The following is a 25167-nucleotide window of genomic DNA, read 5'->3' as shown; positions in this document are numbered from 1 at the left end:
AATTCACCGTAAGTCTAAGAGTTTCCACATCTGCATATGTGAATAGGCTTAAAGATTCCCTCACCCCCATTACTAAAATCCAGTTTCTGAAATTTTCTCTTGTGAGTCTTAGAACTGGACACAGTACTTCAGAAAGCCTTTGACCACTGCTAGGGAAAATATGAATATTGCCTTTATAGTTTTGCCAACACTCTCATGTTAAGGAAATTTGGAACATAGTGGGGTTTTAGTTCACGTAAGGAGCCAGAAAAAAACAAACAATCCTGTCAAAAAGTGAGCTAAGAACATGAATAGACAATTCTCAAAAGAAAATATACAAATGGCCAACAAACGTGAAAAAATACTCAACGTCACTAATGATCAGGGAAATCCAAATCAAAACCAAAATGCAATACCACCTCACTCCTGCAAGAATGGCCATAATAAAAAAAAATTAAAAAATAGTAGATGTTGGTGTGGGTGTGGTGAACAGGGAACACTTTTACACTGCTGGTGGGAATGTAAACTAGTACAACCATTATGGAAAACAGTATGGAGATTTCCTTAAAAAATAAAAGTAGAACTACCATTTGATCCAGCAATCCCACTACGGGGTTTCTACCCAGAGGAAAACAAGTCATTATACGAAAAAGATACAGCACACACATGTTTATAGTAGCACAATTTACAATCACAAAAACGTGGAAGCAACCCAAATGCCGTCAACCAATGAGTAAAGAAACTGTGATATATGTATGTGTATATATATAGTATTCATATATATTTTATTTTTGTATTCTCATATATATATGAATGAATGATGGAATACTACTCAGCCATAAAAAGGAATGAATTAACAGCAATCGCAGTGACCTGGATGAGATTTGGAGACTATTATTCTAAGTGAAGTAACTCAGGAATGGAAAACCAAACATCGTATGTTCTCACTCATAAGTGAGAGCTAAGCTATGAGGGTGCAAAGGCATAAGAATGACACAGTGGACTTTGGGGACTCAGGGGAAAGAACGGGAAGGGGATGGGAATAAAAGACTACAAGTAGGGTGTAGTGTATACTGTTTGGGTGATGGGTGCACCAAAATCTTACAAATCACCACTAAAGAACTTACTCATATAACCACCTGTTCCTCAATAACCTATGGAAATAATAATAATAAAGGAACTGGTACTATTAGCTAGATGAAAATCCAGGCCTCCTAATTATTGTATGGTGTTCTTCCTACTACAGCTTGATAATAGAACAAAGACAAAACCTTCTAGCAGCATAAAAAAAGTATTTAAAAAAATCTGATAATTAAGGGATGAGTATTATAAAACATCCCAATATTATTTAATAGCAAACTAGAGTTATACATTTAAGTTTTTATATAAATTGTGAATTTATACATTTAAACGACTTCACAGATAACTTTAGGGAAACATTTAATGTGTAAATTAGTATCTATATATTTTAAATAATTGCCTTAGAAATTCTAGGTTGTTTAGTTTTTGATTTATTATAATCGTTGGAACCTTTAGATGTGCACTATTTCTGCTAATAGTTATTGCCCGTTAAGTACTTCGCATGTGCTTTGGCTGAGTTCTTTGTCTTGATTTTCTCATTTAATCTTTACAACAACCATAAGAGGTAAGTATTCACATTATGAGAAAGCTGCACTGAGTGATGTCATCAACTTGGAAAAGGTGGCATACACATCTAATAAACAGGGTGGAGCTAAAATTACTACCATTTGATCCCAGAGTCTTTGCTTTGCACAGCTATGCTGTTTTATCATTAATTTAAGCTTCTGTTTAATATAGTAGTTTAAAAAATATATCATTTGGATTCTGTTTGCTTCATTTTTAATTGATATATAATTGTACATATTTTTGGGGTTACATACTTGCATACAATTTATAATGATTAAATCAAGGTAATTGGGATATCCATCACCTCAAGCATTTATCTTATGTTGAGAACATTCCAATTCTTCTCTTCTAGCTATTTTGAATGGCACATTATTGTTAATTGTAGTCACCCTACTGTACTATCAAACACTAGTTCTTATTCCTCCTATCTAACTATATTTTGTACCCACTAAGCAAACTAACTTTATTCATAACTCTTAATAAATAACCTCTTTGAAAAGAGGTTGGTAATGGGTCTGTTTGCTTCATTTTGAATTTAAACCTAATATAGGCATGTCATCATCCTCAATGAGTGTGATTTTTGTTGGGTCATTGATCATTGATGAGGGTGTTAAAACATACTCCAGTTGAGAATTAACCTTATGGCATGCTGCTTATGATTTTTTTGCCAGATTCATGTGGAATGCTTGGTGGCTCTTTTGGGGGCTTTGGGGGCTTTGTATCTTACAACTGAGGCAGGAAATGTGGAATATATCTAATATGACTATTTTGTTGAGTACTGGAAACTTTTTAGAGTAATTAATACAAAACTTTGTGAATCACAAGTAGTTAAAAGGAGATAAATCTGAGGTATTTTAAATTGAGACTACCAGAATATTTTATAATATTTTGCCAAATATAGATTTGGTACCTTGTTGTTATTTTAAACTATTGAAGATATTGTAACTTTTGTTACTTGCTTTTCCTTTGAAAATTATGAAACTACATTTTCTCCCTTTTGTGACTCTGCTGTACATTTTCCCCCTTTGCCTAAGTTTAGATTTAGAATTATTAAGGGACGTCTCTTTTATGGAATGCTTGACATGGTGTCCTTTGTTAGCTAGTCACCTTTCAGTGGTGTACTAGTGACAGTAAAAGCATTTCAGGTAATTTTCACTGGGTAAATGTACATTTAGAGGAAGTAGTCTCAAGTCTTCATGAAGAGGAAGGATAACAGCTGCTTTTATATAGTCTAATAAATGCTAAACTTTTATTTATCTGGAAGAAAAATGCCGCTTTTTGAGTTATGCTTTACCTGAAAGTTGGCTGAAAAATGATTTACAGTATTTGATACCTTATTTTCAAATGAGCAGTTTAAATTATCAAATCCTAATATGATTTTATTGATCTCACTACATTTTGCAGCATTTAACAGCTTTCCTAATGTGCAACCACCTATTAAGGTGTTCCTTGTGAGTAAAAAATAAAGTTAGCAGCTAATTTGCAGATGTTAGGATATGATTTGTTCAGGTGAAAGCTGAAATTTTCTACATAATTTGCATGGAAAGTAGCAAAATATAAAGATGCTTCCATTTTTGTAATGATACTATGCTTATAATTTTTATTGCCATGGCTTGGTTAAAGACTAAATTGTGAACCAATGGAAAATTAGTTGGTCCCAGTAATTTTAGCTAAAATCATTTGAAAATACTTCGTTGTGCACAAAAACTGTCATCTGAAGTAAGTATTCATTAAATGTGAGCTATCAGTTTACATACATTATCATATTTAATTCTCATAACAATTATATTACTTAATAATATTATCCTAATTTTACAGATAAAATAACAGGTTTGTCAAAGTTAGGTAACCCATCTGAAGTCATGTAGCCAGCGGCAGGATTCCAGCCAAATCTTTTTGACTTCAGGACCCCGGTTCTTAGCTAGTAGACTAGATTGGGATGAACTAAGATCTGATGCTAGACCTGTACTTTCAATTGCAATGAACTTTCATGAAAATCTTTAACTGTCAAGTAGAGTCCAAGTGTTTTGCTTCTGGACGTATGTATTTTTACTATTTATACCAATTAAAAATAACTCATTTAGTTTCAGCTCACTAATTCAGGATTTGTGATAATTTAATGTGGTAGGTAGAATTGAAAAAGTATAAAGGCTTCTTTATGTGAAATCTTACCACTGACATTCAAGTAAAATATTGGTGGGAATGGAGAATAGTAGAATTTAATTTTATGTTACTGAGTACAAGTCATGAAACTTTTTTTGTAAAGAGCCAGATAGTAAATATAGTTAAATGGCCTTGAGAGCCATGTGGTCTCTGTTGCAAGGACTCTACTCTTCTAAAGCAGTCATAGACAGTATGTAAACAAAAGAACTGGCCTGTGTTCTAATAAAACTACAAAAGCAGGCGGCAGCCTGGATTTGGCATGTTTGCTGACCCCTGTTACAGAGAATCTTGTAATTTCTGTAACTATAAGCTTAAGATTTATTAATGATGAAACATTGTTTATATGGAGTAGATCTGTTGAATGTTTTGGCCAAAACAAATTTGCCAAAAGGATAGCAATACCATAAAGGAGAATGGAAATGGTACCTCCTAATAGTAAAAATACTTTTTCAGCATTTCTGTGACTACTTAGATTAATTACTTTGATAATTCCAGAATATACTTATTCACTTATCTCTTAGTTTTTAGTTTTTTAAATCTTGAAAAACAAATCTGCAATTTGGAGTTTTCACTAATTCTGATAAACTTTCTTTCCTTTATCATAATTAGGAAGATTACTGTAAAAAGACTTGACACGTAATTAGGTTATTTTATTTTACTGAATTTGTTTTGAAAAGTGGTATCAGTAGCTACACTTAGATCACGGCTTGTTGTATAAACATACAGTTGAACTGTAAGTTCAGAAATAGAGTACTTTGTTTTCAATGTCACATATTATAGATTTCTTATTATAAGTAATTTTGACACTACAATGCCTTTTGGGGCTGTAAAATTTTAATAAATATAAATTGTTTGTGATATTGGCTAATATGGTATATTGGAAATTAAGTCTAGTATGTACTTACTCTTCTCAGAGATTCGTCAGCGAACTGCAGCTCAAAGAAACCTTTCTCCAACACCAGCAAGCCCTAACCAGGGCCCTCCTCCACAAGTTCCAGTATCTCCTGGACCACCAAAGGACAGTTCTGCCCCTGGTGGACCCCCAGAAAGGACTGTTACTCCAGCCCTCCCATCAAATGTGTTACCAAGACATCTTGGATCCCCTGCTACTTCAGTGCCTGGAATGGGTAAACAGAGCACTTAATGTTATTTACAGTTTATATTGTTTTCTCTGGTTACCAATAAAATGGGCCATTTTCAGATGGTATGGAAATGGCATTTCATTTGGAAATAGCAGAGCAGTTATCTGATTAAGCAGGAGTTCCATATTCAATTAGCCATAACTCTTTACAGCTGGCACCTTGCGATACTGAAACCTATTTCTCGAGCTCATTTAACTGTTATGGCTTCTTTGTTTAAATGGCAATAAAAACTTTGTATTATTCTGTAGCCAACAGTACAGCATATCTTTTTATATTCAACTTTAGAATGCCTCCAGATTTATATAAAATGGGGATAGAAGAAAACACTTTTGGAATGTATTGATGTTTTTTGCTAAACTCCATACATACATTTTTAAACAAGACAACATATTTCAGGAATAATACTCCTGTATTATGGTATACTTTTGTTAATGTGGGCTAGTAGATTTTTTTTAAGGCATAGAACCTTAGTATTTTCTGATAGATATTTTATAAAGCTCTAAAATGAACATATTGTCTTTATTTTATTTCATAGATTATCTCTTTTCACTGTGGTGGATCTCTAGGGGAAGATCCCATTCTGAAGTGTAATAGACTATAGTACCCTGCAGTTTCTTTTGGAGTGTGATTGGGGCATGGAAGTCCACTGCTTTAGCACAGATCACGTTGTTTTACATAGATTTCCATGTCATATTGTTGTATATGATAGTAAATTATTTGTTTTAAATTATTTAATTCTAATGTAGATTAATTTGTTATTTCATGACTAATTACTAATATATAATTAATAATGATTTTGAGGCTAGGCAGTAGCTGATATCAGGTAATCAGAGTATTTGTGTAGTAAAATCATTAAAAAATGGAAATGTTACGTAGTACAGTAGATGTTTTTCCTGTTTTCCTTCACAAATGCAGCATGAGATTTTAGAAGACTAAAAAACCTCTTCATTTATTAACAAATTAAGAATACTGACTATAAATGAAATGTATACAAATCTTAAAACTTTTAAAATAGTTATGTAAAACAATACTTTTAAATTTGACATATAATGACAATACTTAAGGCAGCCGTATATTTTATGCAATTGAGAAAAGTTAAATTGATTGAAAATTAATGTTTCTGTTGTTATCTGGTTGATTTGAGATACTCATGATTTGTAAATTAAAATTCCTGGTTGTTTAATGAAATAACATTTTTGGGTGCCAATGTATGGATTATATACCTTTGTATATCTAATTTATTTTAAGCAAAAAGTTTAGCAACATATATAGTAATAAAAACTGTATTGCACATGTAAGAATAGGGCTATAGAAGGAATAATAGCCTAGATTTTATGATCATGTAAATATAACATGTTTTACTAAAGTTTTTAATTAGTTTCTGTGTGAAAGACTGTGTTTAAATTGTACATTGCCAAAAATGTGAATGAGTTAAATAATTTATTATAAAGAAGATTAATATTTAATTTTTTCTTTATGCCATCTTTGTGGAAGTGAATCAATTTAATGTGTATTACCACAGAGCTCCCATATGTTTGAAAATTAATAACCAGCAGGTACTTGATAATTTGCCAAGCTGTGTAAAAATGACCAGTATTCCTACAATGATTGCTTTTGATGTTTGTATTAATTACCATTGTCTGTAACAGCATGAATATAAAGATGCATGTGCAAGAGGTTTAAGACATTTTTATGAAATCTGTTATTTCATGTATCCAGATTCTTTTGTGGATATGTTCACTTTAAATATGTAGAAGTAAAATACTCTAGCAAAAGTTAAGTTGGCTTAAATGCTTTCCAAATCTAATTTGGCTTGCTTATTCAAGTTGAAAATTTGATAATGAGGGATGACCACGTCTGGATTCAAGTTTATTTTTTGATGATAATAATTGAATGTTGTTAGCACAAGTAAACCAGTAACTTAGCTGATGGAATCTTTTTTTTTTTTTTTGAGACGGAGTCTTGTTCTGTCGTCCAGACTGGAGTGCGGTGTCGTGGATCTTGGCTCACTGCAACCTCTGCCTCATGGGTTCAAGCAGTTCTCCTGCCTCAGCCTGCTGAGTAGCTGGGATTACAGGCGGGCGCCACCAGGCCTGGCTAATTTTTGTATTTTTAGTAGGAGTTTCGCCGTATTGGCCAGGCTGTTCTCAAACTCCTGACCTCAGGTGATCTGCCCACTTTGGCCTCCCAAAGTGCTGGGATTACAGATGTGAGCCACTGCGCCCTGCCAGTGATGGAATCTTGAAAGTGTATTTGAGAGCCGGGTGCAGTGGCTCACGCCTGTAATCCCAGCACTTTGGGAGGCCGAGACGGGCTGATCACCTGAGGTCAGGAGTTCGAGACCAGCCTGATTAACACAGTGAAACCTCATCTCTACTAAAGATACAAAAATTATCCAGGCCTTGTGGCAGGTGCCTGTAATCCCAGCTACTTGGGAGGCTGAGGCAGGAGACTCGCTGGAACCCAGGAGGTGGAGGTTGCAGTGAGCTGAGATCATGCCACTGTACTCCAGCCTGGGCGACAGAGCGAAACTCCGTCTCAAAAAAAAAAAAAAAAAAAAAAAAAGTGTACTTGATTTCTAATACTAAGAACTTGGTCTGGAACCTGACTTTTATTTACTAATAGCTATAATTTTGACATCAGTTGCCCTTTTATAGATGGTAGTAGCCTTTAAGTTTGTGATTATTTACAAATCAAATTTCCTTTTTATTCCTTTAAATTATAGGAATTTAGTATAATGTATTGCTATCCTAAAGCCATCTTGAATACTTGAAAGATTTTGTCACAGCCATTTTGAAACCTTTGTATCCCTATATTGCAGGGCGTCTTCCAATAGGGTTCCATTTTGTTTCAGAGTCTTCTATGAAGTCTCCATGTAAACCTCCATTGCTGCCCACCTTATTATGTTCATTCCGTCTTGTTTTACAAAGGCAAACATCACATTTTATTTTGTCACTTTCTTCTCAGTGCCTTCTGTGTGTTGTTTCAATTCAGAGTATCTCCTACAAATAGTTCTCTTTCAGTTTTCAGAGGTTATAGGGTTACAATTCATAACGTTTGAATGTGTAACTCTTTATTTTTATTATTTTTATATAAAATAAAAATTAACTAAATTTTATGTGTTATTCCTCCACTCCCCACTCACTATTAGTCTCTTATGATATTGTCTAATTTATTACATGAACACAGTATATTTCTTTTCACTTATTTAGGTCATTAATTTCTTTCAGCAATGTTTTGTACTGTTTGGTGTATAGATTTTGCACATTTTTTGGTTAAATTCACATCTAATTATTTCATATTTTTAATGCATTTGTAAATGGTATTGTTTTATTAACTATTTCCAATTGGTTATTGCTAGTATATAGAAATACAATTGATTTTTGTATATTGCTCTTGTATCCTATAACCTTGATAAACTAATTTATTGGCTCTAGATAGTATAACGTTTTTGTAGATTATGTAGTATTTTCTACATAGCCACATTGTCTGAATAAAGAAAATTCTACTTCTTCCTTTCCAATCTGGTTTTCTTTTATTTATTTTTCTTATCTTATTATATGAGCTATAACCTTCAGTACAGTGTTAATAGACGTGCTAGGAGTGGACATCTTTGCCTTTTTGTTGATCTTATGGGAAAAGCAATTACTCTTTCACAGTTTAGCATGATGTTAGCTCTAGGGTTTTTTGTTTTAATAAATACTCCTTATCAGCTTGAAGTGCCCATCTGTTCTTAGTTAGCTGAAGGTTTTCTTTTAAATCAGTAATAGATTGTGGATTTTTTCAAATGCTGTTTCTACAGCTATTGAGATGTTTTTATTGGACTTTGTTTCTTTGTTTTAATGCCTGTTCATATAGTGAATTACATTGATTTTTAAATGTTAAACTAACTTGCTTTCCTGGAATAAATCTCACTTGATCATGATGAATTATCTTATATGCATATTGTTGGCTTTGATTTGCTAATATTTTGTTAAAAATGTTTATATTAGTACTCATTAGGAATATTGGTCTGTGGGTTTTTTTTGTTTATTTTTTCCTTGTCATATCTTTTTCTGGTTTTAGTATCAGAGTTATGTCGGTTTCATTTCATAACATTATGAATAAGTATTCCCTATTCAATTTTCTGGACAATTTGTGTAGAATTGGTATTATTTCTTCCTTAATTTAAATGTTTCCTTAATTTTAAAGATTTGACCAGTTGAAGCATCTGGGCCGGTTTTGTTTTGTTTTGTTTTGTTTTTTTCCTGAGAGAAAAAGGTTTTTTTTCTTTTTTTTTAAACTAAAAATTCAATTTCTTTAAGAAAAACTATGACAAATATCACACATGAACATAGATGCAAAAATTCCTAACAAAATTTTAACAAATAATTATTTTTATCTTCTTGAGTGAACTTTAGTAGTTTGGTAGTCTTTCAAGGAATTTGTCCATTTTATCTAACCTGTAGAATTTATTGGCATTAAGTTGCTCATAATATTCCCTAATTATTCTTTTAATGTTTTTACAATCCAGAATTATGCTATTTTTCTCATTTCTGATGTTAATAGTTTGTATCTTTTTTTCCCTGATTAGTCTGGCTAGAGGTTAACATTTATATTGATCTTTCCAAAGAACCAGCTTTTCTTTATTATTTTTGTATTTTCTATTGTATTAATTTCCTCTCTGATCTTTATTATTTCTTTTATTCTGTACTTTGGGTTTCATTTGCTCTTCTTTTATAGTTTCTTAATATGGAAGCTGAAATTATGGATTTTAGTCCTATCTTCTTTTGTAATATAGGTGTTTAATATTATAAATTTTCTTCTCAGTATTGCTTTAGCTGCATATCATAAATTTTGATTTTTTTTTCCATTTTCATTCAGTTCAAAATACTTTCTAATTTTCCTTTTTTCTTTGAATCCTGGGTTATTCAAATGTATGTTATTTAGTCACCAAATATTTGGAGATTTTTCAGATGTTTATCTGCTGCTGATTTCTAATTTAATTCTATTGTTAGAAAGCATACATTGTGTTATTTGAATCTTCTTATGTGTGTTGATACTTGTTTTATGTCTGAGAATGCCATGTATTGGTAAATGTTTTATATTTACTTGAAAGAACATATATTCGTGGGCGATTGGTCCCAGGATCACCCAGTGGATACTGTAATGCACGGATGCTCAAATCTCTTAAAAGAAATGGCATGGTATTTGCATATAATCTATACATAACCTTCCATATACTTTAAATCATCTCTAGATTACATATAATGCATAATAGAGTGCAGTCAGTTATCTTTTAAGGTGATTTAAATAATAAAAAGTCTTATATATTTACCCACATGATAACTGTTTTAGATTCTTTATTCCTTTGTGTAGATCTTGCTTTCCATGTGCTATCACTTTCCTTCTGCCTGGACTTCTTTTTAACATTTCTTGTATTGTTGTTCTTCTAGTGATGAATTCTTTCAGCTTTGTATATCTGAAAAAGTCTTCATTTAAAAAAGATGTTCATACTGGATATAGAATTTTTGACAGTTTTTTTTCTTTCAGAACTTTACACATACTGTTTCAAGGTTTTCTGACTTGAGTCTTTTCTGATGAGAAGTCTGCTGTCATTGTTATCTTTTTCTCTGTACAGAATGTATTTTTTTTGGTTGTTTTTAAGATTTCTTTCTCTTTCTCTCTCTCTCTTTTTTTTTTTTTGAGACAGAGTCTCGCTCTGTTGCCCAGACTGGAGTGTAGTGGCACAATCTCAGCCCACTGCACCCTCCACCTCCCAGGTTTAAGCAATTCTCCTGCCTCAGCCTCTTGAGTAGCTGGGACTACAGGCACGTGTCACCACGCCCAGCTAATTTTTGTATTAGTAGAGATGGGGTTTCACCATGTTGGCCAGGATGGTTTCTGTCTCTTGACCTTGTGATCTGCCCACCTCGGCCTCCCAAAGTGCTGGGATTACAGGCATGAACCACCGTATGCGGTCGAGATTTTTCTCTTTATTATTGGTTTTAAGCAATTTGTTCATGCACTGTGTTGGAGCAAAATTATGTTTCTTGTATTTGGGATTTGTTGATATTTTTGCATCTGTGGGTTTATAGATTTAATCAAATTTGGAAAATATGCATTATTTAAATAGTTTTGTCTTTTTCTTCATTTCTCTCCTCTTCTTGATGGACTCCAGTTATATATATATATATATTTATTAGGCTGCTTGAGATTGTTCTGTGGTCTTGCTGTCACCCAGGCTGGAGTGCAGTGGTACGATCATGGCTTACTGCAGCCTCCACCTCGTGGGTTCAAGCAGTCCTTCTACCTCTGCCTCCTGAGTAGCTGGGACTACAGGTGCATGCCACCACACCTAGCTAATTTTTGTATTTTTTTTGTAGAAATGGGGCTTCCTCATATTGCCCAGACTGGTCTTGAACACCTGAGCTCAAGTGATCTGTCTACCTCGACCTCTCAAAGGCTGGTCTTGAACACCTGAGCTCAAGTGATCTGTCTACCTCGACCTCTCAAAGTGCTGGAATTACAGGCATGAGCCACTGCACCTGGGTATCATTTTGTATGGTTTCTATTGCTATGTCTTAAAGTTCACAAGTTTTTTGTGTACAGTGTCTAAACTGTTGTACACATAATCTGTGGATTTTTTTATACTAGGCATTGTAGTTTTTATCTGTAGAAGTTCAATTTTGTTTCAAGTTTTTTTATGTCTACTTAGCATACTGAATCTTTAGATTCTCAAACATAGGAAATATAGTCATAAGAATTGTCTTAATATTTGTCTACCAATTCAGTCATTTTCATGATTTCTGGGTCAATTTTGATTGATTTTTCTTATTGGTGATATTTTCCTGCTTATTGGCATGTCTAGTAATTTTTAATCTGATGCCAGAGATTGTGAATTTTACCTTATTGAATGCTGGGTTTTAAAAATTCCTATACAGTACTCTTCTGAATACTTTACCTAATGGCCTGTGTGTTAGGAGGTTTGTCCACTCTGATTGGAAATGGGCAATATTCTTGGCCCTGTATAAACGCTGTTTCTTTTCACCTTTTTGAGTAGTCTTTTTCCTCCATCCTCAGATAGTTTTCTCACGTGCATACACCAGTCAGTACTCTGCTGAATTCTCCAGTAGACCCTCTGCAGATCTTTGTTGTTGTTTCTCTGTGCCTTCTCTCCTGCTTGGTACCCTTTCTTGTGAACTCGATATGCCTTGACCTCCTCAGAATTCTGGCTTTGTCTCCTCAACTATGAGAGCCTGCTACACTTCACCTGGGTTTACTTTCACTGCCAAGTGGAAACTATAGGCAATAAGCTGGGGCAGTTGTAGGGCATGTTTTGTTTTTATTCTTCTCAGGGAACAATAACATACATTGCTTGATATCCAGTGTCTTTAAAACTGTTACTTCATATGTTTTGCACAGTATTTTAGTTGTTTTAGGTGGGATGTTAAATCTGACTCCTGTTACTCTATTATGGCCTGAAATGGAAGTCCCCTGATTTACTATTACGTAGGCTTTTAAGAGTTGGAGCACTTAAAAAAATCAGTTTATACAGAACTAAGCATAATTTTATTTGCTAGTAGTTATGTAGGAATCTACTATAGAATCTACTAGCAAAGGTAGTTCTAATATAGCACATATTTAAATTTATTTTTGTAGTACCGTATTATTAATGAAAACTTGAATGTTCTTCAGAGATTTATAAGAATTAATATTTTGCTATTTTGTTAAAACCTTTTAAAAGTTCTAACAAGCATGGGTAGTTCTTGGTAATGGAATTAAACTTTATGTATATTTCATGTATATAAATTTTGTATGTATTTATTTATTTAATAGGTCTTCATCCTCCAGGTCCACCTTTAGCAAGACCTATTCTCCCCCGAGAACGAGGTGCTTTGGATAGAATTGTTGAATATCTGGTTGGTGATGGTCCACAAAACAGGTAATATTTACTGGGGTGGTAGATAAATGAAAGTGAAAACAGGATGTGTGTGTGTGCACACACTAGGTGTTCTACAGTTTTGTGGCACCTATTTTCTGACTTCATAGCATAATGGAATATTTTATAGCCCTGCAAAAGAGTACATATTCAATTATTTGACAGTAGAAGTTTTGACAACATAGTCTGGGTTAAATCCATTTTGAAAAAATATTAACTCTGCTATAACTTTTAGAGAAACTAGATTATTTCATTGAAACTTTTAAACTTAAAGAGCAAAAACATAATGCAACTCTGATAGGTTCTAAGAAATGGAGCTTTATAGGTATCAGTACTGGACTTGGTGATAGTAGTACTTTTAATGTTAAGAGGAATTTGCATGTATTTAGTACTTAGCAGTTCTCAAAATGCTTTTCCAATTCTTAAAATAACTCTAGGAAGATCGTATGATATGTACAGAGCAATTGTCAAAGTATAGATTTTTTAAAAATTCATAGGGTAGTAGATGTTTGACAGCTCTCCTAATATTATTTTGAAAAAGGAATCAGAATTTAATGTTTATGTAATGAATTGTATGTTATTCAAAATAGAATGACATTTGATATAGTGAAGTATTCGTTGAGTATATCCACAGAGAACTGAGAAAGTATATAAATAGAAAATGAGGAAGATGTTTAGTGTAACTGGGAAAGGTATGAGAATCATGTATAGAAATTAATCTTTGGGTTGTACTAAACAAAATTAAATATGTCTATTTGCTGCAAGACTTCTCAGGTTTTAATAATGTTCATTGTGAATCTCTAAGAGGGTTCCAACTTTTCCAGCCTTATCACAGATTTGGAGGCTTTCATCCCCAGCACTATACTTTGGAAAACACCAAAATTTAAGTGTTCAGTTGTCAAATATGTTTCTGCTAACTTAGTAAAGACGTATTCATTTAACTGTTGCTTAGTTTATTTTAAATTTGATGTATAAATTATATTTTTAAATGCTTGAAATTTGGGCTTTGGTTAATTTTGACTTTTGTTTAATGAATATTGGTTGTGGTTTACTAAGTCTCATATAATTTGTTATGGCATATTTAGCTGTGTTAAAATATAAATTAGTCATGATGGCTAAATTAGTCTCTGTCATGAGCTTTGTCTGCTTTTGTAATTGGTCTGTTCATTTTTCCTTACGGTGTAGGTATGCACTTATATGCCAGCAATGTTTTTCTCATAATGGCATGGCTTTGAAGGAAGAATTTGAATACATTGGTAAGAATTATTGGGCAATGAGATTTAAATAATTTACGCTTAAATATTTTATTCTATGCCATTTTCTATGCAGTGTCATTTTATTTTATATACTGTCTTTGTATACATTGGGTTAGGCATATTATCCTTATTTTAGTACATAGAGCAAAGCAGGGAAGACAATTCAGGTTTTTTCCTGTGTAATGTACAGCCTCTAGGCCAGTTGTTCTCAAACCCCACTGTGCATCACAATCACCCGAAGAGCTTAAAATAATTATGATACCCAGGACCCATTTACAAAGAGTTTCATTTAATGGACTGAGTATGGCGTCCAGGCATCAGTATATTTTTTAAAGCTCTGCAAATGATTCTCATGTGTAGCCACTGTTAAAAACTGTGGTAAATTGAAAATGCTTCTAAAAGATTATGTACTACATTTTCATGGGTAAATGTGCAAGGTTCTGGATTTTAAAATACCTAATGATTCTGGTGACTAGAAATGTAATCTCACAAATTCTTTTAAGTCATTAATATTATTCTGCTATCAATCTGCTGTGTAACTTATTATATAGTTAGCCTGCTATGTAACCTATTATGCCTTTTCTGCCTTTAATTTTAAAAATTAAAATTCTAATAATTGGGAAGTATGCTTTAGTTCTGTTTAGAGCATCTACCATATTATTATTTAAATAACATGCACAGTAACTTTTAAAAGGTTCTTTTGAATATCTGCAAAAATAATCTTAAGTGAGTTAACTAATTAGTCCTTGAACTTTGTTTGGTTTGTGGTTTTGCTTATTTTTAAAAAATTCTCTGCAGCTTTTCGATGTGCCTACTGTTTTTTCTTGAACCCTGCGAGAAAAACCAGACCTCAGGCTCCAAGACTTCCTGAGTTTAGTTTTGAGAAGAGGCAGATGGTGGAAGGTTCAAGTTCAGTTGGTCCCTTGCCATCAGGAAGTGTGCTTTCATCAGACAACCAGTTTACTGAAGGTATGAATATGTTAAACAGTTTTGCCCCTTAATAACATGTGTTGTTTAGCAATAATAAAAGCATAATGCTTTTAGATAAAGATGGATTAATTTATCAGATTTTGCTGCATGCATATGTCAACTATTGCTCTGTTACTGTAGCCTTCTGTGTGATAAGTGTGATATGTTTTACTTTTAACATGCAGATTGTATTGTGATAAGCAGCATCTAGCATCAGCTAGTTAAATACTGTTTATGGAGTGACCTTTTCTAAAAAGTGTTGGAAGATTTGATTAGTAATATTTTCATGGGTTATTTTTTTCAATTTATCTGAGTGAAACAGATTATTGAAATTATGAAACAACTATTCAAAGGATAAAATACAAAATTTGTGATTAACGTTGATAGAATAGGTTTGTATCTACCACATGAATTGGTAGAAATTACCAGAAAGCAGGAAACTTTGGAATTATAAAGTTATCCTTGCCTTTTTTTTGGATTACTGTATCAATAGGACTGGTATTTCATTGAAACAATTTATAAAGGTTCAGAAGATAAACATTGCCTTTGATGTAAAAATCAACCTTGTTTTAGAGAATTTATCAGAATTTATTGGGTTTTGGAATTTATCTTACAATTCTGTTTTAGGAATTCTTGAGGAAGTTTCATGAAAAAAAATGGAAAAGATGAGGTGGAAGATTAGACTATTGCCAACTGTTTCTTGCTACAGTGTTAATATTTGGCCAGGAGCTCTTTGTTAATCAGCTCTGAATTATGAAGATTGCCAAAATTATGAAATAGGCCATAATATTTTGTTGCTATGTGTGATATGGAAAAAATGCATATTAGAAGTTTAGTTCACATTTATTTACCAGTCAGGATTAATTATTTTAATTTCTAGGAATTACCATTTACATGTATTTGATATTTTCTTCATAAAAACATTGAGTACTGTAAAAATTGCTTTAATTGAGAATATTATATGAAGCAGTGAATTTTCAGATATCAGAAATTTAGTATGGGGTTTGAGTATCTATATATTTTTTTTAACTTTGAAGAGTGAACCTAAAATGCGTGTGTTGAATTGGGCTTGGCTTTTGGCTTACTAACAAATATGGAAGTGAATTTGAATACAGATAGCTATGATAGAGGCCTGTTTCTTCCAACACTGAATCAATGCATTCATCTTCTCCAAGTCTGCAGCATCAACTCCAAACAGAATGTCCATTTTTTTCTTTTGCTTAAGTTGTGCTCTGACCTGCATGCTGTCACATGCAAACCATCTGCCTTGCCATTGCAGCCTCTTGGAACTGAAAATTAAAGGATTGCATACAGAAGATGCCTAGAGGAAAAATTGAAGTCTTTTCCATGACTAGCCCTGCTTATAGAAGCTAAAGTGAATATCTGTAAGCTAATTATTGGAACAAAAACAAACAAAAAAGACAAGACAAGAAAAAACAGCCAACACAGTGAAAATCTTGATAATGAGTCCCATGCTTTTTGTCTTCTGCTAAAGTCAAGATAGTTAGCAAACAACACCTAGCTATACCTTTCCTTCTTATCTAATCTAGGAGGAGCAATACCCCAGATGTCTCATTTTCTGTCTGAAATTCCTGGAAAGAAGTCTTACTTGCTCAAACCCAACCCCAATAAGGTAATGTTATTACATGAAGACAAAACTGGAAGCAGAGTTTGATAACTCCATAATGCTAAAAACTGAAGCAAGAATTCCATTTTGTTAAGATAGTTTCTAGAATAATAACTTTCATACTTCTCTTTGGATTCATCAAAGTGACCATGAGCATCTTTTTCTTTGGCTTTCCAGAAGATTGAAACTTTTCTCAAGACTTCTAACTCAACACTGTGGCACACAGTTATCAATTCCCAGCTGGCTTCCTTTAGTAAACAACTAGAAGTATATCTGATGAACAAATGAAGCTGCATTTGTTTTGAACACCGGTGGCTTATGATTATATTGAACTATTAAGGTCATATCATCTCAATCATCTACCCTTTGCTAACAGCCAATGTTTTAGACTTCTGATTTCTAAATGATATAGATACTTGAGGTCTGAAAAAAAACTTTTCTGCTTTAATTCTTATATTATTAAAAGTATTGAAGTGGCTCATTCTTAGCAGCAGAAATTGTAGAGATGAAGTTATTGAAGTTACAGATGGAGCCAAAAGGTAACTTTCTTCCATCCGAACTTTTCTTTAAACAAATATCAGTAATCATTTTTATGAGCAATCAAGAATTAATAGAAGAAATATATTTTTTTCAATCTGTGATGTAAGGATTTTGAAGTTAAGTTTTGCCTGGATTCTGATTTTGGAAGATTTCTCATTTAGGATGAGGCACAAAGCTGTTAAAATTTCTGGACCACTCTTTAGAAAAACATACAGAATCTTGGAAAGTTTTCAACAAAGGAGGAGACCTAGAAGAAATTTCTCCCATTATTTTCTCACCTGAATACCTAGAGTATTTTTTTTCTGGAATTTTACATCCAGATGCTTTGCTAATAGATTATTAGAGAAATACAAGAAATTATGGATATAGATTGTCTTTTTATTTGAGGGCATACTAAATATGCCAAGGAATGAACTGCTTTTAGGCTCCTCAGTTTCTTTTATGGTTAAGTGGATAGTACCGTAACACTTGAATCTCTGCTAAGTTACATTACAGTGGTTTATCAGTTTTACCTTTTTTTAAAAAGCATTCTTTTAATGGTATGTGATAATCATTAGAGTACTAGGTTTCTACATTGTTGGTATTCTAATGCAGTGATTTTTTTGGCTAGCATGTTTAAAAAATGTTACTGTTAATATTTGTGTTTGTATTGCCCAGTTGTGTTTGTCTAGGTATCATGCAATTATTTTAGTAGAATATAGTTTTTGTCCAATTGGAAATAACTTCCTAATAATAAAACTCATGGCATCTAATCAATACTATCAAAAATAGCAAGTGAAATTTATATAAGGTAAAATTTAACTTGATAATACGATTTTAAAAGTCCTTCCCTTTCTTTTATGCAAAATACTGTTACCATTAGGTTGCGCTGAACGAGGGAAAATTCTAAGTTTAGTATTTTTGTTATGATGCTCCAGGAAATTAAACTATTTGATAATGTAAATTTTGTTGAATTCCATGTATTTACCAGATCCATTAAATAATCTTTTTATACCTTTGTTTATATATACTTATGTGCAGCCTTCTCAAGATGTAAACTTGCTTGCAGTATGTTTTTGCATGTTTGTTTTAGATATAGAGATCTTTTGGCCTTCTCACTCCCTTTTCTAAAACACCTTCACTTAATAGTTTAGTTTTAGATCATTGCTTAATAATTAAACTCTTGGCCAGACATGGTGGCTCACGCCTGTAATCCCAGCACTTTGGGAGGCCGAGGCGGGTGGATCACGAGGTCAGTTTGAGACCAGCTTGGCCAATATTGTGAGACCTTGTCTCTACTGAAAAATACAAAAATGATCCAGGCGTGGTGATGCGTGCCTGTAGTCCCAGCTACATGGGAGGCTGAGGCAGGAGAATCACCTGAATCCGGGAGGCGGAGGTTGCAGTGAGCTGAGATTGCGCCACTGCACTCTAGCCTGGGCGACACAGTGAGACTCTGTCTCAAAAAAAAAAAAAAAAAAAAAAAAAAAAAAAAAAAAAAAAAAAAAAAATTAAACTCTTAACTTGTCTAATTGATTTGTTCAGAAGTGGTAAATAATTAAATGGTATTCTGGTTGTTGATGAATACTAGCTATTATGAGTGGTTATAATTTAATTGAATTTTATTTACTGAGTTATTGAGTTGAGTTGGGGTGAAATTTATACCTTTGTTTCTTAAATATAAGTTAACCATTTTCCTTAAGGCAGGAAAATCTTGTAAAAAGTGCCTTATTTAAAACTTGTGAGTTCAAAGACATGTTGTCAATTTTAATTTAACACAGTTCCTTTAGGTAAGTTTGTAGCTTACATATATAGTGGGCACTGATGTGTTAGCAAGGCAAAAATATATGAAGTTGTTTTGCTAGACTATTATTTAATTTTCTTAAAAAATTATTTTTTCAAGAACTAGAGTAAAAACGTAAACATGATATTCTTTATATGTTTTTGCATGTGTGTAGTTTATAGGTGAAGCAGTGATATTCATTATATAATTACACTGTTTTATGAGTTTCAGTTTTCTAGCTGAGTTGAGACTTTGTTCAAACAACCAGAAGCCAATTGTTACTATTTGGTAAAAATAATAATAATAATAATAATAATAATAATAATCTCCCAAGAACATTGAGGTTGCGATGGGTTGATGGCAGGAGTGGGGAAAGAAATTGCATGGATCATTTTTTGTTTTATCACATTGTGGTATATTGTTTTCTTGGCATTATAGATGCCAGAGTTGAGTTTAAAATTTTTCTTACAGATGGAATTAGGTCATTCAGGTAATTGTTTCATATCTGAGTGGGCCATAAAGGGAAGAGTAGGGTTGTTTAATTAGTGTGAACACAAAGCCTGGTTTCTCTCATAGTATTTTATGCCCAAATATTAACATCTTCTGAAATATATTTTATTCCACCAAGCTCTTTTAAACTACAAATTCACAGAAGAAATTTGCTGTTTTTGTTAGAATGGGCAAATGATGAACTTCCATAAAAATGAAAAAAGTATGTTTGTAACACATTAAGTAATCTTATAAAGCTCTGTGGTTATTAAATTTATATGTAATTCTCTGTTAATCATTTACACTTAATTATTTAGATCTTGTTTGATGACTTCTTACAAAATGGCATTGGCATCCAAACATCAATTACCTATCTTATTTAGACTACCTGATGTCTACATCGTAGGTGTCATATCACATACCAATTTTTTGTAGTGTTACTGCCGTTAAAAAATTGCTTTTCTGCAAATTAACCCAGGAGAAGAAACTTAATCATTAATAGGCTCTTTGATTATTTTCAACTTCCACACATTTCACCAATTTTGTAGTCTTCCACATATTCTCTGAAATACAATAGTGACTGGAAAACTTTGTGTATCTTGTTGTTTTCTGATTATGATAGCACATGGTATTTCTATGAATTCTTGTATTGCAGACATTTAAAAATTTCAGTATTGTAGTTCTCCTCCTTGTATTAACCACTTCTTTATGGCCCCAGAATTTGTACATTAAATTGGCTTTGACAAGTAAAGTCTATTTTTGAAAATAGTAACATCACAAAACTTTAATATGACAAGCCTTGAATTTTGATACCTCTCCTATTTCAGTACAGTATTGAGGCAGTCTGTCAGATAGAATATGACAAACTATGTGGGCCTGTTTCCACTTAAACATGTTTATTGGTGAGTTACATCCTGGATTCTGAGCTTTTTGTTTTTTCATTTCTTGTGGCTTTATTGGTTTGTTTCAGAAGGCTTACTAAACTATAAGAAATTGTGAAGTTCTTGCCAAGTAAATACTGCTCTATGGCTAGAGAGTTGTGGAAAACCATGATGCTTAAAATTCTGTCTTGGATACATTCTGTGAGGGTAGAATTACAAATGATTGGTGACTCCTGAAGTTTTCCACGGATAACTTGTTTGCCCTTGTAGCAGAAATGATTTGTACATGCCTGGAGTTTCATTTGCCCTTTCTGCTTTTCCTTTCTGCTCTGGAGCATTGAAATAACAAAATTCGAGTGACTTACTGCTTTTCTAACTTGGATTTTTATAAGATTCCAAGTGTGTAGCAATGCTATTTTAAGTTCCATATTAAGATACAAATAAGATTTTAAAAAATGAAATTTGGCACAAATTAATTTATGGACATTCCTTACTTCTTGTGAGCATAGGAAGTTTTCATATAGTAAAACTATAGAATTTGGGCCTTTATTCTACGTATCAAAAGGAGGAAGGTGGTTATAACTAATTATATAAGCCAGAGTCCAAGATATCTCTTTAAAGAAATAATTATTTTTAAGTATTTTAAAAGTCTTGGCATAGAGTATGTGAGCTACAGATAATTTGTGTTTGTTAAAACTGGTATGGTAAAACCATGGATTTCTAAGACTTCCATATTAACATGTGTGCATATAACACATAATTTCTTTGCAAAACAATTCTGTTTATTTAGCAAAACTGACCTTTATTATACAAGGAACTTAATTAGAACTTTTTGCTAAGGCTGGCCTTCCCTCCAGAGTTTTTGAATTAGTAACATTTGTAGTATATCTTAAGGAATCATCTATAAGAGTAGAAATATCTGCTTTTTTCCTGAACTGATATGGTTTAGCCATATTTCTCCTAGCAAAAATGTTAATTGCTGTTTTTTACATAAACAAATAAATACCTTAAAGCTAAATTTTTATCTTTAACATAGAAATTGGGTAGCCCAATAATTGTCTGCTTCAGTCATTCCCTCCCCCATCCTGTTCTTTAAATTTTAAAGAATTAAAGGCAGTTTATTCAATACAATTGTTATATTATTATTAAGGGATTTGAATTAAGTAATACTTAAAAAGAGAGTTTAAAAGGAGTACATTTTCAGTAGGGACTAGTACCCTTACTTTACTTCTGCTATGGAGATGGGATTAAAAGACCCTTCTCTTTCTCTCCCTCACATGCTAGGTATATAGTACATTCTGACCCAGAGGTTAAATACAGAGGACTTATCTTGCAGAGGGATGAGGAGAGACTAGCCATGCCTTTGGAAAAGATAGAAACCTGACTTCCCGGTTTTTGGATAATAGAGATATATATCAGTGTAGGAAAGCACCATCCACCCACACCCACCCACACCCACCCACCCACAAAGTATACATTTACACATTGCTTACAGGGTTGCCTGGACACAAGGGAAACAGTTTCTTCAGGAAATGTAATCTGGACATTAATACATTTGCATTGTTTGCTGGACTATTGTATTATAGCACATAATTCTGTTGGGACTATGATTTTTGGACATTCAACTTTCAGATGTGTCTTTAGTAACTTATTTTGTATGAAAATATGGGACATTAGAAAAAGTATAATTATGGGTTTATTTCCTCTGAATTACTTTTTTTCTTCTACCATACTAACTGTAAAGGGAGTTATATACTTATTTTAAAAGACTTTAAGGATAATGTTAGACAATTGTATGGTTTCTGTGCGTGTGTGTGTGTGTGTACAGTGTGTGTGTGTGTGTGTGTGTGTGTATTTATTTTTTGCTTGCCTTATTTAGCAGTTTTAACATTCGGGTATTCCTAAAGTTTTGAATCTTTATCTTTTCAGAATCTTTAGAACAAGATGTTCTTGATAATAGTACAGAGCAGACAGATGACAAAATGCCAGCTACAGAACAGACACACGAAGGGACTGAAAAAGCATCTGACTCAGAGGAACCAGAGGAGAAACAAGAGACTGAGAATGAGGAAGCCTCAGTGATTGAAGCCAACTCCACAGTTCCCGGAGCTGATTCTATTCCTGATCCTGAACTAAGTGGAGAATCTTTGACGGCAGAGTAGTAAATGCTTCCACGTGCCTTCAACTGCATATTTATAGTCTTGTTGATGTCAGTTATTGCTTTTTCGGTGGCACTTTCTTTTTTTGCCCCTCTAAGGGTATGCTTGTGTATCATTTGAATTCAGATTGCCTAGCTATTTGAACATCTCAAAGTTATATATACTGGGTATTAAAATTAAAAGCAAGTGATATCAGTGAAGTAAGATCCTTTTGAATGTACAAAGACCCGTGCTATTGAGACAGGTTTTAGATATTTTTTATCCATTCTAAAAGTAAACAAACATGATTGCCTTCTTGTTTTCTGTATGTATAACCTGTAAATATTCATTTTGACATAGGAAGAACTTTGGTTAAGAGTAAGTTCTCTAATTGTGTTTGTTTTAAGGAATGAAACTTGGTTAAGATTTTGACTACTTCATTATTAAAAATTGATAGAATTTTAGCTCCTGAGATATTTACAACTGGGGGAAATGTCTATTTAGGCGTTTACATTAAGTGGTATGAAACTTGTTATTGTTACTACATAGGCACTGGTACGAATTCTCAATAAGAATGCAATGGAACAGTTAGGTAGAACCATAACTACATAGGCACTGGTACGAATTCTCAGTGAGAATGCAATGAAACAGTGAAGTGCAGTGTTTCTTTTTGATGTCTTTTATTTTACAACTGGGCCAAAGGCACATGATGTATATAATTAGTTTATATTTACACATTAGCATATAGGAAATATTTCTGCACTTGACTGTACTTGAATTCCGAACATTATTTATACATGTAAAATGATGATATATAAGTGAATTTTGTCCTCTTGTTTGTATTTTATTAAGGAAAATAAAAATAATCTGGCATCAGTTTCATTTTGCTAAATATCTAGTCTTCTTCAAACAGTATCTTGGTGGGTGACTTGGCTGCCTGAAAAATCTTAGGAGGAATAGCTAACAATACAATAAATCTGTAGATTCTTCTTAGAGCAAATTATGATACTTTTATTCAGACTTGTTTCCTTTCTAGTTAAGAGAAATAGTGACATTTAGAGGTTTTAATCAGAAGTTAGGTTTTTCTGATTCAGGAACGTCTTAGGCCAGGCATTTGTAATTTTTAACTTTGAGAAACAAGTTTTGTGAGAATAGGATGTGGGTTGCTGGTAGTTAATTGGATTTAATATTTGTATTAAGGATTAACTGGAAAAAATGTATCTCAGTGCTAATTCTTGGACCTTTAATACAGTGTGCTTATCTGTTATGGCCTCCTTTTATCTCTCTTCTCCAGTATTAAAAAAAAAATGGAAATCAAGTTGTTATGCTGAAGGGAAAAATATACCTGTATAAGAATGGTGTGTCTGGCTAATGTTTCTAAGTTGCACACAGTTTATTAAAAACTGAACAAAACATTTTTATCATTTGAAAATCTATTTTTATGATTTAATATCTCATATGTGACAATTTTTTTTTTTTTAACTCAATCTGTTAACAGTCTGGGACATCTTGGTATAGTAACCAGAGTTTTTGAGCCTACTGTATTGGGCTTAAATTTCAGGTCTGTAGTCTTGGGCAAGTCACCTAAACTCACTGAGATTATTTTTTCACCTGTAAAATGGGAAGAATTATGTTTATTTTTGAAAGGTATTAGGATAATTAAAAATAATGTAATGTGCCTAGCACACTACCTGATAATAGTGGCGTTGGTTCTTATTAACGTCTTTAAAATATGCAAGGACCGTAAGTTTTTCCTCTTGCAGATAAGGAAATTTAAAAATAATGTGAACATGTAATTCAGCTGCTCAGATTCAAGCCAATGTTTTTTGCATCAGCTTTTCTTTATTGTATGTATGTGTATAAATGCATAGATTAAGGAAATAGGAAATTGAAACTCTATAGAATATAATCTTTTTAAAAATAATTGCATCAGGTTTTTTGTATGTTACTTACCCATATGTAGTTTAGTAACATCTTGCTTAGTCATGTTGTTACAAAACGTTCAAATTCTGATATACATTGCTTGAAAATGAGTGAGTACCTCAGAGAAATTTGATAGACTCAAACGGATAGTATGACAAATACCTTTGAAAGAAATATGGAGGAAGGTTAAAAGAGGATTAGTAAAATTAATGCAATAGGTAACATGTTTGTAACCATATAGTATCCTTTTAGACACAAAAGCTTATTTTCATTATTATAATAATAAACAGTTAATGGTTGAAACAGTAGTAAAATGTCCTATTTTGATTATTAAGACGTATAAATGAGGAAAGCCAAACTATTAAGTACCATTAGCTAGAGTGATCTTAGCTTCCTTGCTTACAATTGCTCAATGGGTCATCATCTAAACTCTTCTAGGTCCTGAGCATGATCTACAAACATGGTCTAGCTTCTGTCTCTCCATCTTCCCTCCATCATTGTGCTGTGGCCATATGGAACTCCTTTCAGTTCTCTGACCATGCCCTTTCCTGCCTCAGATTTCAGCTTAAATTTTCCCTCCTCAGAAAGATGCCTTCCCAAACTCCCCATCTAAAGCTGGCCTCTGCCTTTTACTCTCTATCATGTCACTCTCTACTCACCATCCCTATCACAATGTGTATTTGATTTGTTTGCTAGTTTACTGTTTTCACAACATAGTGTCTGTTTGTGC

General features: G+C 32.9%; 1 protein-coding gene across 5 annotated transcripts in view; it reads left to right on the top strand.

The window, feature by feature from the left end:
- The window catches only part of LNPK (lunapark, ER junction formation factor), an 80093-nt gene extending 55351 nt beyond the window's left edge, over nt 1-24742 (top strand). For 2 of the 5 annotated variants that reach the window (XM_025405219.1, XM_025405216.1), the window contains exons 9-13: nt 4704-4916; nt 12750-12855; nt 14038-14108; nt 14907-15077; nt 22306-24742. In XM_025405219.1, the coding sequence (XP_025261004.1) occupies nt 4704-4916; nt 12750-12855; nt 14038-14108; nt 14907-15077; nt 22306-22538 (794 nt within the window). In that variant the 3' untranslated portion in view covers nt 22539-24742. Of the gene's footprint in view, nt 1-4703; nt 4917-11296; nt 11376-11428; nt 11443-12749; nt 12856-14037; nt 14109-14906; nt 15078-22305 lie in introns of all 5 variants that reach the window. The other 3 variants (XM_025405218.1, XM_025405220.1, XM_025405217.1) reach the window with 2 other exon arrangements.
- Nucleotides 24743-25167: the final 425 nt, after the last annotated feature.

The sequence above is a fragment of the Theropithecus gelada genome, chromosome 12 (assembly GCF_003255815.1).
Source record: "Theropithecus gelada isolate Dixy chromosome 12, Tgel_1.0, whole genome shotgun sequence".
Lineage (NCBI taxonomy): Eukaryota > Metazoa > Chordata > Mammalia > Primates > Cercopithecidae > Theropithecus > Theropithecus gelada.
Note: the sequence above shows the minus strand (reverse complement) of the source record. Positions and strands in the feature narration are given on the sequence as shown.